Genomic DNA, 15,632 nt, shown 5'->3' with positions numbered 1-15,632 from the left:
TTGATTTGTAATTATCCATAATGCTCCATGGAACCGGCAATTGGGGAAAACAGGGCAGACATGAACCAACTGCATACAAAACAGACACAAAAAATGCAGACATGTGAACAAAATGGGTGGCTTGCAAGACAGCTTACAATCTAATGGGAAAGTGCACAGCTGTGACGAGATGAGCAAGTGTGATCCGGGACTGGAGAGTGAAACAGTTGTGACGGGGTACAACTGTGATTAGTATAGGTGGGAGTAGGATAGGTGTGACAGCGTACAACTGTGATTAGTATAGGTGGGAGTAGGATAGGTGTGACGGTGTACAACTGTGATTAGCATAGGTGGGAGTAGGATAGGTGTGATGGTGTACAACTGTGAGCAGTATAGTTGGGAGTAAGTTAGGTGTGAGGGTGTACAGTGGGAGTAGTATAGGTGAGAGTAGGGTAGGTGTGAGGGTGTACAGTGGGAGCAGGGTAGGTGTGAGTGTACAGTGGGAGTACTATAGGTGGGAGTAGGGTAGGTGTGAGGGTGTATAGTGGGAGTAGGGTAGGTGTCAGGGTGTACAGTGGGAGTAGGGTTGGTGTGAGGGTGTACCAGTGTGAGTAGTATAGGTGGGAGTAGGGTAGGTGTGAGGGTGTACAGTGGGAGTAGTATAGGTGTGAGTAGAGTAGGTGTGAGGGTGTACAGTGGGAATAGTATAGGTGGGAGTAGGGTAGGTGTGAGGGTGTACAGTGGGTGTAGTATAGGTGGGAGTAGAGTAGGTGTGAGGGTGTACAGTGGGAGTAGTATAGCTGAGAGTAGGGTTGGTGTGAGGGTGTACAGTAGGAGCAGGGTAGGTGTGAGAGTGTACAGTGGGAGTAGTATAGGTGGGAGTAGGGTAGGTGTAAGGGTGTATAGTGGGAGCAGGGTAGGTGTCAGGGTGTACAGTGGGAGATGGGTTGGTGTGAGGGTGTACCAGTGTGAGTAGTATAGGTGGGAGTAGGGTAGGTGTGAGGGTGTACAGTGGGAGTAGTATAGGTGTGAGTAGAGTAGGTGTGAGGGTGTACAGTGGGAGTAGTATAGGTGGGAGTAGGGTAGGTGTGAGGGTGTACAGTGGGAGTAGTATAGCTGAGAGTAGGGTTGGTGTGAGGGTGTACAGTAGGAGCAGGGTAGGTGTGAGAGTGTACAGTGGGAGTAGTATAGGTGGGAGTAGGGTAGGTGTGAGGGTGTATAGTGGGAGTAGGGTAGGTGTCAGGGTGTACAGTGGGAGTAGGGTTGGTGGGAGGGTGTAGAGTGGGAGTAGTAGGGGTGGAGTAGGGTAGGTGTGAGGTAGTACAGTGTGAGCAGTATATCTGGGAGTAGGGTAGGTGTGAGGGTGTAGAGTGGGAGTAGTAATGGTGGAGTAGGGTAGGTGTGAGGGTGTACAGTGGGAGCAGTATAGCTGGGAGTAGGGTAGGTGTGAGGGTGTACAGTGGGAGAAGTATAGGCGGAGTAGGGTAGGTTTGAGGGTGTACAGTTGGAATAGTATAGGTGGAGTAGGGTAGGTGTGAGGTAGTACAGTGGGAGTAGTATAGGTGGAGTAGGGTAGGTGTGAGGGTGTACATTGGGTGTAGTATAGGTGGGAGTAGAGTAGGTGTGAGGGTGTACAGTGGGAGAAGTATAGCTGAGAGTAGGGTTGGTGTGAGGGTGTACAGTAGGAGCAGGGTAGGTGTAGTGTACAGTGGGAGTAGTATAGGTGGGAGTAGGGTAGGTGTGAGGGTGTATAGTGGGAGTAGGGTAGGTGTCAGGGTGTACAGTGGGAGTAGGGTTGGTGTGAGGGTGTACAGTGGGAGTAGTATAGGTGGAGTAGGGTAGGTGTGAGGTAGTACAGTGTGAGCAGTATAGCTGGGAGTAGGGTAGGTGTGAGGGTGTAGAGTGGGAGTAGTAATGGTGGAGTAGGGTAGGTGTGAGGGTGTGCAGTGGGAGTAGTATAGGTGTGAGGGTGTACAGTGGGAGCAGTATAGCTGGGAGTAGGGTAGGTGTGAGGGTGTACAGTGGGAGAAGTATAGGCGGAGTAGGGTAGGTGTGAGGGTGTACAGTTGGAATAGTATAGGTGGAGTAGGGTAGGTGTGAGGTAGTACAGTGGGAGTAGTATAGGTGGAGTAGGGTAGGTGTGAGCAGTATAGGTGTTTGATCCAGTGTAGTATGGATAGTATACTCACACTTTGGGTAGTATTTGGAGATAGCATAGAGAATGTTGGCTACACAGGATAATACAGAAGGGAAGGTCAGAAGAGGAAAAGAAGATCCAGAAGGCCAAATGAGTGCATTAGTGCACCAAGAAAAGAAGATATGTACAGTGTGGAAAGCAAAGTTACAAAGGCAAGTGGAGTGAAAAATGTGTGTAGGAAAAGAGATTATCAAGAATGTCGAGAGTAGCAGAGATGTCCAGAAGGATGAGTAGAAAAATATTATTTACTTTAAGTAGATCAATTATCCCTTTTTTTTAGGACAGTCCCTCTCATATTGATGGTGTAAGCCCATATGCAGAAAGTCAAAATGGGAAAGAAAGGAGACAGTGGTGGAGGCAATTAAGTCACTGGCCTCTCCGGTAGCCAGCTGTCAGGGGGGCAGCAGGGGCACATGGATAAATCCATCTATAAACACTGCCAGTGGCTATTGGTATATCTATTTGTAGGGTCTGTGGAGTCACTGTCTTGTCTTCAGGCACCACCAGCGGTGGACAGAAACAGGGTGAAGTGTGAGTTAGATCTGGGCATGTACTGTGTGTATGGGGTGGCAGGGGGTGGGGTGAATTAAAGAAATTACAAAGAGAATTGCTATCAAGGTGGCAAGTTGATGGGTGGAGAGACATCATATCTAGTTACTGGGAAGAAGGAGATACTTTTCTCCTTAATTAAGCAAGTACTGGTGACTCAAAAGTTATATTGTGCTCCAAGCTTGCATCTCGTGTGGGAGAATCAGTGTCTCCATGTATACACATTGTTGTTAATCAATGGAAAAAAAAATTAGTCAGTGACTGGATATCATTAACCTGAATAAACAGCAGTGCAGCCGGACACAGTAGAACCCTCCCTCTCTGAGGTAAAAAAAACAAACAAAAGCCGTTTAATCACTTTGTGAGTGAGACAGCTCCTTTTAAATATTTTAAGCATTTAGAGACCTCTAATATAAAAGGGATTTGGCCATATCAAGCCATTGCATATAAAATCTGATTGTAATGTTGTAATGGCTGTTTATGTAAATAGGGGTCAGATTATTAGCCCTCTACGATTTCTTTAAAGAATGTTGAACATTGTTGTATTTTTTTGTTACTGTAAGTGTATCAGAATATCTTTTTAATTTATTATATTTCCTTTAAATCGGTGACACTCCTGCCATAATTATTATTTTGAGCAAATTCTTAAAATTCATGTTCGTTTTCTTTTTTTATTTTATTGTTTTAAAAACAAATTTCATTATTCAGGCAATAACATTTTAATACATTTTTTTTTTATGTAATGCAAATATGCAAACATTATTTTGTTCATTACAAAATTCCAGTTAGATCAACATTTGTTTCTTGGTTCCTTTTCCTTCCTTTTATAAGATTTTTTTTCTCTCTCTCTCACTCCCTCTCGCTCTCCCTCTCTTAATAATTACACATATATTGTAGGCATATTGTAGTGTGGAGCCATGAAAACATCAATACATACAGAAATTACTGCAAAGCATCTACAGATAATTACAATATAAAAGAGAGGGTCTTAATACATTTTGCTTTTCTTCATTAGCAAGGTTTTTATTTAATTTTTATTGACTATTTTTAATTTTACCTATATGTTTCTCTGCACTGCCCACAGTAATGTAATGGGTTTAATATTTCAGAGAATCTGTGTTTATAGATCCCTATTTAGAAACAATGCAGTTGGTCTGCAGATCTCAGAATTCTTCTGGAATGCTGCCCTCTAAATAATGATAAATTACTCGTGCAGTATGCCATTTGCTAATTATATCCATGATTTACTGCAGAGGACGACTTAAATCATTCATTTCAGTCTTGCGTAACAGTGCCATAATATTTTTAGGTTTTAAAAATGGTTTTTATGAGTATCATTTAAACAAACTTTGCAGCTTTTCTGTATAGAATTTATCAATCTATAATAAAATTTACATTTATTTCGGCTATTTAGTTCTTATATTTTATTAAAGTTAATTATTTATACTACAGGTTTAGAGCCTGAAACGTCTTTATTATTTATTAAAGAGAAGGTTATATACATTTAAACACAAATATAGTTCTGAAACATGAGGAAAGAAATTTGAATATATCTTCAATGTTGCATTCAAATGTAGAATTCTGTAAATAATAAATATAAAACTGCAGATAAAATATAAAAATGTTATCTTGTGTTTTGACAGTTTTAAAATTAAATATACTTTTTTTATATGTAGCATTTGTTTTCTATAATTAATCATTATAAACATAAAGAAACATTTGCAAATAATTTATCCTGAACAAAGGATTTGTTCTTTAATATTACAGTTTCTTAACTTCAATTAATTGTTAGATCCTATGTTGAATGATCTGTTGAGTTCTATTAAAGCCAAGTTTTCCACAGCCTTTTAGCCTCTTTCTGGCCATGGAATTGGGCTAGTAGAATTTGGCTTTCAGAGTTTCACTCTAAATGCACCACCCAGTAGGATGAATTCACAGTTATCATTATACCTTCAATATATTCTGTGACAGGCAAATTTACAAATACAGTGATCAATGGTGAAGCACAAACACGAAGATTGTATCGCTGGAACGCTGCACATCTACAAGGCGGCCTGTTCTGCAATGAACTCAATTCGCTCAATATATATATATATATAAGCTTGCAAGACATGACTCCCGAAATTATTAAAAAAAAACAGAATATATGGATTAAATTTAGATGATTAATCAAAAATTAAATATATTTAGGATTTACCAATTTCCCTATTATTTCTAATACAGTGAACAATTAGAACGATCACCTTTCAAACTAATTGGTCAGATAAATAATTGAGATAAAAGTGAGGGTTTATGACCACATTTATTAAGGTGGTTGCTCATTGAATTTGACTTTGTATGTTATTCCATTGACCACGAAAGATAGTCTAGAATACTTTAGCGCTAATTGTTTGCCTTAACAGTCTGCAGTAATGGCTCACCATGAGATCTAGCCACCTAGCCTGTCTGTCAAACAGTCAGATCTGAAAACATGTGGATACAGGAGGATACAGATCCAACTACTCAGTGATAAAGCCGGTTCTTCATGTGTGCCTCCATTATATAGATATTGTTGTAGATAAATAATGATAATACAGTTGCCTGTTACAGTAAGGTGAACATATAGGTCAGTGCTTGGGAAAACACATTTGCAACCATAAAGGAATGCATTAATGTGTGACAAAATATTGTCAAGTAGTTTTAAAATAACTTTTAAAATACATGATGTCAAGGTGAAGCTCTTTATTTAAATTTTTAAAATGTAACCAATAGATTATTTTATATCTGACCATTCTTCATATTTTCTAATCCTTAGGTGAGAAGCCTTACAAGTGTCCCCACTGTGACTATGCTGGCACCCAATCAGCATCTCTCAAGTACCATCTAGAACGCCACCACCGGGAGAGGCAGAATGGCTCTGGTCCCATTCATGGTCATGGGCACCCTGCCACCCAGGACCACAAGGATGAATCAGCAAGTAAGAGCTCTATCTTTATGAGACCTGACATATTAAGAGGCGCTTTTAAAGGTCTCCCAGGAATTGATTTCAGAAGTGGTATGATTCCACAGCAGTGGCAGTCAGGGTTGATGTCTTCTGCAGATCGTCAGGGCCAGTCAAGTGGCATTAGTCCTGAGGTTTATTCTGAAGCTTTGAAAAAATTTGAGCTTTCCTCTAAAGCAACAAACATTGCAGAATTTGGAAGAGCATATCAGAACATTGTAGGCAACGGTGTTAACTTCCAGGGGTCTTTGCAGGCTGTTATGGACAATTTTGTGTTAAGTTCTCTAAGGAAAGATAAAGAAATGAAGGAGAAGGCCCTGCTGGACTCAATTCCTATAAAAGCCCCTAGGTCAGACAACTGTGATGACAAAGTGGAGAACAAAACACCTCAGAAGAAACTGGAAAAGTCTCAGTATGAACCTCTAGACTTGTCTGTAAGGCAAGATGCACAATCTCTTCCAGGTTCATCGATCACGGTTCAAGATAACATTGCCTGGCATGGCTGTTTGTTCTGTTCATTTACAACGTCATCCATGGAACTGATGGCACTGCATCTCCAAGCTAACCATCTAGGAAAAGCGAAGCGTAAAGATTGTATAATGGGGGGGCATGGGCACACTAAAGATCAACTAAGGGAATGTCTAGGCACAACAAATAGAGTTATGGCCTCCTCTTCTTCAGTACAATGTGGAAAAGAAATAATGTCATCAAAAATGAGTCCATTGCAGACTTCTGAAAAAACCCTACCACAAGGAAACCCTAAAGAGACTTTATCTGATCATAAAGGTAGTTCATGGTCCAGTCATATGGATTCTGTATTTAATAATTTTCCAAGTGAATTCTACAAGCAGTTTGGTGTCTACCCCGGTTCCATTGGGACAAACTCTTGTTCCAACATGCACATTGACCCTCAGTCTCCACAGGATGATGACTCGCATGTCCTGCAGTGCGATTCTGTGAACATGGTTGCTACTGATGATCTCTCTGATGAATCCTCGTCTGAGGAGATGGAAATGTGCAAGGACGATGAGAACGAAGATGAGGAAATTGAGACGGAGCCAGAAAATATGAACACAACCGATGAACAGAACAAAGAAGAAAATGACGTGGAAGACGCCCTACCTAATTTAGCTGCTCCTAGGTCTTCTGAAAATGTGGTTTCACCAACATCCCAATTGATGGAGAAGCAGTGGCATGCAAATCTTCCACTACCGCACGAAACGCCGCAAGGCTCTACTCAACCCGATCAAACACCTGTTCCCGATTCTATAGAGAAGCAGGTTAATATGCTCTCCGTTCTTCGAGCTTATAGTTCTGAGGGCATGGCTGCTTTTAACGGACTTGCAAGCAACGCAGCAAACAGTGGATGTATGAAGAGACCAGATTTATGTGGTAAGTTCACATGATAGATACACATTTAGAGAGAGTTCAAGTCTCGTTAAAAAAACAAACCCCAAGAGATCAATCTGACATAAAGATTGTTTTCTCATAAATGCCAACACATGGGTCATTGATAGAAGTATCTGAGTCTTTTTCCAGTTATCTTCTTACATGAAGAACCTAATTTATTGTATTAGTTATTTCCCTTGGCAAAAATGTGGGCTGTCCAAGTTAGTCTAGAACAGACGGCAGTCTTTTTTAAGTGGAATTAAGTGTATTTAGTAAATAATATCCTATGCTGCTTGCAGTCCATGACCGGGAGACCGTGAAACCCAAAGATTCTCTTCATATTAAATCCTGACAGTTTCAGTGTTTCTACTAAAATTCGGAGCCACATAATGGGCTAGAGAGATACTGATAATATCTAACTAGATTATCTGCTACAGCTAATTCTTTCCTAACTCCCTCTATTGACACCAACAAAATCACTTACTGATGAGAGCAGATGTTGTGTTGATGTATTGATTCTAAATACATTGACTGTAAGAGACACATCTGTCAAATGGTACGTCGACGAACCCACAATCTGGTAATGTTGAGTTCTTGATAAATGGGCTGTTCACTATTTTATTAAATTGCAGATTAGTCTATACTGTACAGACCTTATGGACTTTATTTATCGATAGAAATCCAGGCTTTTATAATAAATTTTTTAGCACTGGCTTTAATATTTATTGAGGGAATATTGTACTCTAAATCCCTGATTGAAAGCATGTTTATATCAAAGATGAAAAAAAAAACACATACTTTATGGAAGGTTATACTGTAAGTAATCTGGAAATATTCGTACTAATGAATTTAATGAAACTATTGTACAATTTGACACCACTTTATTTTGTCATTTTTTTTTATTCCTTTATGATGTTGTCTTGACAAATGGATATCTTTATAATTGTCTATTTTCCAATTTATTTGCTTAAAATGTATATATATATTTTTAATACGGGGCCGCGAATTCAGTCATGAGAAGAATAAATAAATATCCAAGTACATGGCCTCTTTTCTATAATTGTGAAATTTTATTTTGGAATGAAACAACAGACACCCATGTTATACTCATTACCAGAGGCTGAAGTTGCGGAAATATAGCAATAAAATGTTATATAATTTCCATTCTCCCTCTTTTATAAAATAATCCCTTAAAATTGCATCTTGTGATGATGAAACATTGTAAATATGCAGTGGGAGGAGGCTCAAAGTCTCAATCCCCTCCACCCCTTTTAAGGCTTTATCAAATTGAAGACCACCCTACAGTACTTATGTTGGTGTTGTAACCAGTGAATTAAGGATTGGAGATTTTTCTTTGCAAAGATATGACTTGTTAATGCATGTGATTTTTTTTCCTGTTTGAGATCATAGGCAATGGGTATGGTTGTCCCTCATTAGATGTTGCCTCAAATAATTGTATATGTTTAGAATAAAAAATAAAAAGCTTGCACATTCAAGGAAATAAAAAACATAACAATAGATGGTATAGTTGGGTGATAAGCAGGTGTAAGATCAGTAGGCAATAATTAGCCTATGCAGTGCATTTTCCAAGCTGTAGAAATCCTCAACAGCAGTGATAGGGAACCTTATACACTTCAGGGGCCGCATTGGGTCCACTTTCTAACCTCAAAAGGACGGCGCATTACTCAAAATCGTAATAGCAAGTTAATATATTTAATCAAGGAAATAGACACCTAACTATAATAACATCTCAACAGGCCTTTAAAACAAGTTTTACAAGCTATAACAAATATCACAGCAAAGCAGGAAAGAGCTGGGGGTTGCAATTGAAGGCTTGGACGGCTGTATGCAGCCCCTTGGGCCGCATGTTACCAATGACTGCTCTAGAGGAAACCAATGTGCCCATATAGGAACTGCTGCTAATTTTATTTTTGGAGCTACCCCCTCCATCAAGCCCAGCTGAGAATGAGACTTGAGCAAAGCATTAAAGCACCACTTCAAGAATTTTACACTTCAGTTTTTTATAATGTCCCCACAAGTGACTCTATAGTCCTTCCTGTCCCATTGTGGGAGTGCAGTACAAATGAGGGAACTGGGTCTGGTGGCGTAACATTAGAGGTGTGATATAATCTTTGCCTTCCGCACTTCACTACTGCACTCAGTATTTGTATATTCATATTTTGCAAAATGTATATTCTTTGATCACAGCTGGAGTTGGAATGACCATCAAATGGTTCACCATCACTGGTCTTCATCAATGGTGCCATCAGTAGTTTATATCGATGGCAGAAAACCATCTTCAGAAAAATGTTGGCAGAAAACCATCGGTGGCCATCACTACTGTGGGACAAGTGACCACGGTGGGCTAGTCAGGGAAGGGGGTGGGGCTAAGCGCCGTGTGCCAAGGGATAAAACATCGCTGCATCTCTTCCTTCTATGGCAGAAAATAATTGGACCTCGCCGTAGATGACAAAACCATAGGCCGTCGGTGACAAAACATCAACGGCTGATGGCAATCCTAACCTAGGGCAATAGTGGACAATGCATTCAGCTGTGTGGTGTGGTTTGCACAGGTCTGAAAACACTTAAGGCCAAATTCCACCAACAAAACACAAAATTTCTAACCGCAAATACCGAATATTTTGCAGAACAGTTTTGAACACTATTCATGACACAGACATCATTACGTGGTATCCCTAATAGCCTGCAGATATCTCCCAACGTGCACACCTTAGCTCTTCTGGCCATTGTTGCTCTAGATACATTGAAATAGGCCACTAAATAAATAAAGCAAATCTATGATTAAAATCTTCTATATGAACATTCTTTCCTGCTGAAGTAATTTTTAAATGAAACTTTTTGTTACCATCCCAAATGTATTATCAGCCATGAAGGACATTTATCGAACTTGGTGCAAAGCAAAAAAAGGTACTGTTACCCTTAGCAACCAGTTAGTCAGATGTGTTGCTGTGGGTAACTGCCCCTAAGTACTGAACATGTGTTTATTTGTATTAAGCAACCCTGCTTAATACAAATTCCGTATAGCGCCCATATGGCGTTATGAAGGACGGTTGTCCGAGAAATGTGAAGTGTTGTATTAATATTATTAAATCAACTGCGGTAAGATGGGGTAACATGTATGATACAAACCAACAACTTGCAAGTTTACCTATCTTTGGTCCATGTGTAGCCCATACTTGTGTAACCTATAGGGCAAAGGTTCCATTGTGGTTTTCTAACCTTATCTTGCACATTAAACCTCTATTCTGCGCATATTACTACATGAAGTGGCAAATGTTAAAGTGAATGCAGTTAGAGACTATAGACCCCACAGAAGCCGTACCCATCCACCCCCATTACACTGGAAAAGAAAATGCTGCCATACGTGGCGTTTGTGTATTTTAACCAACCAATAACCTGTAAACAAAGCAATTCCCAGTAATTGTTCTACTACGTTACACATAACTCACAGTGGGTCTCCGTAATGCACTCCTGCGAATAACACACAACTATAGTATGCAGTACAGAATACATATTTGACGATAAAATATGTATTAACCTCTGCGTAACACATACCCATTTAGGCAGGTCATTCCCAATTTCGGGGATCTCAGTCCAACCAGCATCAGGAAACACACAGCAATGAAGGGGGGGGGGCCCATGGCATGTCCCACGAGCATAACCTGTCCCCATTGTCATGTGACCACACACTTTACATTATTGTTCAGACATCTACAGTATCACAAGTAAGATGGGGCCTGTGTTTATTACACACAGATAGGTGTGCCAAGCACAGAAGCTACCTCTTACAATTGGCTAATAATAACTATGAAAATTAGAGAGATAGCTAGATAGATAGATAGAGAGATAGATAGATAAATGATAGATAGATAGATAGATATGAGATAGATAGATAAATGATAGATATGAGGTAGATAGATAGATAGATATGAGATAGATAGATAGATAGATAGATAGATAGATGAATAGATAGATAAGATATGAGATAGATGATACATAGATAGATAGATATGAGATAGATATATAGATAGATAGATAGATAGATAGATGAATAGATAGATAAGATATGAGATAGATGATACATAGATAGATAGATATGAGATAGACAGATAGATAAGATATGAGATAGATAGATAAATAGATAGATATGAGATAGATAGATAGATAGATAGATATGAGAAAGGTAGATAGATAGATAGATAGATAGATAGATAGATAAGATTTGAGATAGATAGATAGATAGAGAGATATGGGATAGATGGATAAGATATGAGATAGATAGATAGATAGATAGATAAATAGAGAGATAGATATGAGATAGATATATAGATAGATAAGATATGAGATAGATAGAGAGATATGAGATAGATAGATATGGGATAGATAGATAGATATGAGATAGATAAATAGATAGATAAGATATGAGATAGATAGATAGATAGATAGATATGAGAAAGGTAGATAGATAGATAGATAGATAGATAAGATATGAGATAGATAGATAGAGAGATATGGGATAGATAGATAGATAAATAGAGAGATAGATATGACATAGATAGATATGAGATAGATAGATAGTCAGGCTTCTATATGTGGGTAGAGCTGAGCTGTAGTTGTCCCATACTGTAACAAGATACTGTACAATAGGGAAGAGACGGAGACACTAATGTGCTATATTTCTGTCTGCTACAGAAGATAATAATAGTGCCCTATTACAAGTCATTATTTATGTATTTACTGTGCTCAGGAAATAGACAGTGACTGAATACTACGGTAAAACTTATTACTATACGCACAAGTGGAATATCATCTGTTTGTTGGATTGCATGCACAGCGCGATCATAATGCAAAGTAAAGGAACTCAGCGCATTAAGGGCACTCTAGTGGCACAGTTTGTATTAAGGGCACTCTAGTGGCACAGTTTGTATTAAGGGCACTCTAGTGGCACAGTTTGTATTAAGGGCACTCTAGTGGCACAGTTTGTATAGGAGATACAGCACATTTCCTTTCACATTTGCAAATGTCTCTAACCCAAATGTTGTGTGTTCCAAATCAGTCCATAGAAAGTGAGAATTACTTTCAATGTCATGAAAGTTGTAACATTACTATTGGAAATATGTGCATACATTCGCCATCTTTGTGATACCTGACGGTAATTCCGGGTGCGGAAGACAAGCGCACATTTTACGAGCCCATTTTGATTCACTTGCTCATCAGCACAATGAGATTTTGGGAAACCTATGTGATTTGGTGTGGATGATTTCCTCAATAGTTGCTTCCTTTAATTTCCCTTAGATATAACACAAAATTGCTCCTTGGATACAATTGTATCAGAGCACTGTTGTGTCCTAGGGCAAAGAAAATAAGCAGCTATACCTGATGATATAAATATGCTACCATAATGCACACACACTAACACACACACACCAGGAACAATAATTATATTGTTTTTCAAGACTCCAAATGTTGCTCTGTATATATATACATATATATATATATATATATATATATTTATTTATAATCTATACTTACTAAAGAAGGATGGATGTATTTCAATCAGATATTAAGACGACGGTAGGGAATCCTTGACATCAAGGTTTAGTTGTGACACGCTACTTACTATTTGTAGCCTAATTAATGCTCATACTGTATGTGTTTTTTCTTTGTCACATAGGGTGATATCACATGATCCCAGTATTGATGTGTTTCATGCTACCACTAAACATTTTAGAAATTTTATTTGTTACACTGTGTTTTTTATTTTACAGCATAATTATTTTTTTGATTCTGTTTTCTTTTTACAGACAACCAGGACGGCCATGGGGACCCTGATTGCTCCTAGTTTTGCTATTCTGTATGTTGGACTGACAGGTGGTTTGTGTCTTTGATGTACCTCGGCCTCTTACTGTACTGCGGCAGAGGTACATCGATGATTTATTTTTCTGCTGTGGAAAAGGCAAACAAAAGGGGTCTTACACTCCTTACATATAATCTCTGATTACTACATATATCAACCTTTTAGACAGCTACATCAGAGACTAATGACTTGGCGATGGTTTTTAATATCGTTCCTATTAACTATCATTGGACCCTGTACGTTTAACCATCACAAATAAACAATATCAGCTGCTACTGTATTCTTGAATTAAAGTGGTAAAGAATGTTTTCTTGCAGGCAGACTTTCTTAAATTATTAGATTTGTTTTCCAGTACACTGACCAAGGATATGACTGATATATAGAGTGTTTAAAGTTGTAAATCTTTCTTTACTAGCACATGGGAAATATATTGATTTAGGGAAATTGTATAGACGCTAAATTAGGGCATTATAAATACATCAGAGATGGATATTTTTGGTTCTGTTTTGTTTCAATGAATCAAATTCTCAAGATTTTATTGCCTGTCTTGTAATTACTTGCAAAAAAAAATAATAATAATTAAAATGTTATCAATTTAGCTAAAATTGCACATTCAGATAATCCAGTAAAAACTACTAATAGTGTTACTAGTTGTCAGACATCTAAATTTATTACACTAATACATTAAAAAATAAAAAAAAGATGGTCCATTTAGACAATAATATGATTACATACATGGTTCCTGTAGTCGTAATACACTTGCTGTTTGTTTACCTTGGTTGATGTACTTGTAATCTATATTACATCAGAATAACCAAAAGGAAACTGGAACCAGAGTATTTTATTATTTAAGTAAATATTTAATTGAAAAGAAGGTGTATGCTCATCGCGAACCTGAAATCACAGCTAGAACGATTGTGGACGCAGTTCCATTACAGGCTGCATTCGTAGACGTGATGCTAGAGTAAGAACTGGTGGTGAGGGTCACTACATTAAACCGAGTTGGATCTAGAACCTGGCTAAGTTTCCTGGAGGTCTGAGAGGTGGTTTTGATATTACACCTTTTTTTAGATAAATGTGTTGCTGTTTGTATATTATGATGTATTTGTATTTTTATTGTACATTATTATGTATTATAAAGTTAAATGGTGGCAATACATAGAGCTATTTTAGGAGGGTCTGTATAGTCAGAAGGAACGTGATCAATCATAGTGGTCTTAGGAGGGGGCTATAGCATGAAACACATTAAGACTGAGATGGAGTACCTGTCAATGATGTCATCCTATGTGACGCACTGCGCAGAGGAGCAGTACTGAGCTGGAAGATCGGGTGGAGCATAAACCTTGATGTCACAGATTTCCAGCTATTGTCTTCATAACAGTGTGAATTGAAGCTTCAGTTCTACATCAAGAATAGACACACTGGGACACTGACTTCTGCATGTTGACTTCTTCCAGTCTACGCTACTTCCAGCCTAATGGGGTGGCGCATTTGTACATTTCTATGTGTAAGCTACTACCTGTTTGTGTTTTTGTTGTATAAAGTGCTTTGATATTCACGGTGATCTTCTCTTTTTTTTTTTTTTCTTGCATCCTCCACTGGCAGCCTTAAGCTTCTCTGCAATTGAAAGTTTTGTCATTTATCTGTTATTATAAACATGTTAGTATTATTATTGTCTCTTTGCCACCATATATACACAGCACTGTGCACAGGCTGCCCATCCATTGGAGCTTACAGTCTAACTCCCCCCAGGGTCAGTAGCCAGTTTACCAGAATGTTTTTGGAGTCCAGGAGTAAAAAAAAGGAGCACCAATGCAAACAGGGGGAGTCTATACAAACCACAGGTCCAGAATTGAACTCATAATTCCAGCACTCTGAGGCAACACTGCTAACCACTATGCCATTGAGTTGCCAGGCATTTCTAGAATTTTCAAAAGTATTTAACTTTTTTCCCCACTTATTAATTTTGGGGTTTTTTTGTAACGAGCTACATCCCAAGGGTCTGTGCTAAATGCAAAGAATTGACCCAGAGTTTTCCCAGTTCGCTAATACAGAACCAGAGAATCAATAAGGATGGAGATAAATGGAGGGGTGGTGTGAGCTGAAGAGCCAGTCACAGCCGCAGTCTTTCAATTGTGGCGTGTGATTGGTTATTCAACCCCTATACTCATACCCACTTTCCTGTTGGAGGGTGGAAATGTTAATAAAATATTTTCCTGAGTGATAATGCAACTTTATAGAGTACTCATCTGCTTCATTGTGGAGGCAGACATTTTGTGGTAAGAAGCTATTTTCCTGAGAATGCAGTCTATCAATTAATTGGAAACTAGCGATATCACTGAAGCCACATCATTGAGGATATACAGGGAGATCTGGTATCTAATTCATTGAAATACTGTATTACCATATATATTTGTTGAACCCATGGGTATAACTACCATTGGTGCAAGGGGTGCAGCTGCTATGGGGCCCAGAGCTGAGGGGGACCCATCTTCCTTGTCAAAATTACTGTACATGTGCTGTAAACATTTTTCACCATTTGGTTGTACTGTACATAGGGGCCCTTACAAACATTTGCTATAGGGTCTTCAAATACATAGTTATGCCCCTGGCTGAACCTAGAAAATGCATCAATTATGTCACTACTGTAGCTAGTGGTA

At 38.6% G+C, this 15,632-nt stretch overlaps 1 protein-coding gene across 9 annotated transcripts in view; it reads left to right on the top strand.

The window, feature by feature from the left end:
- ZNF536 (zinc finger protein 536) overlaps positions 1–15,632 on the top strand; it is a 640,597-nt gene that overhangs the window by 367,712 nt on the left and 257,253 nt on the right. For 8 of the 9 annotated variants that reach the window (XM_088451057.1, XM_088451058.1, XM_088451060.1 and 5 more), the window contains one exon: positions 5,520–7,097. In XM_088451057.1, coding sequence (XP_088307183.1) covers positions 5,520–7,097 — 1,578 coding nt within the window. Of the gene's footprint in view, positions 1–5,519; positions 7,098–12,919; positions 14,514–15,632 lie in introns of those variants that run through there. The other variant, XM_088451062.1, reaches the window with a different exon arrangement.

This window comes from Taudactylus pleione, unplaced genomic scaffold (assembly GCF_031769625.1).
Source record: "Taudactylus pleione unplaced genomic scaffold, aTauple2 ptg000537l, whole genome shotgun sequence".
In the NCBI taxonomy this organism is placed as follows: domain Eukaryota; kingdom Metazoa; phylum Chordata; class Amphibia; order Anura; family Myobatrachidae; genus Taudactylus; species Taudactylus pleione.
Note: the sequence above shows the minus strand (reverse complement) of the source record. Positions and strands in the feature narration are given on the sequence as shown.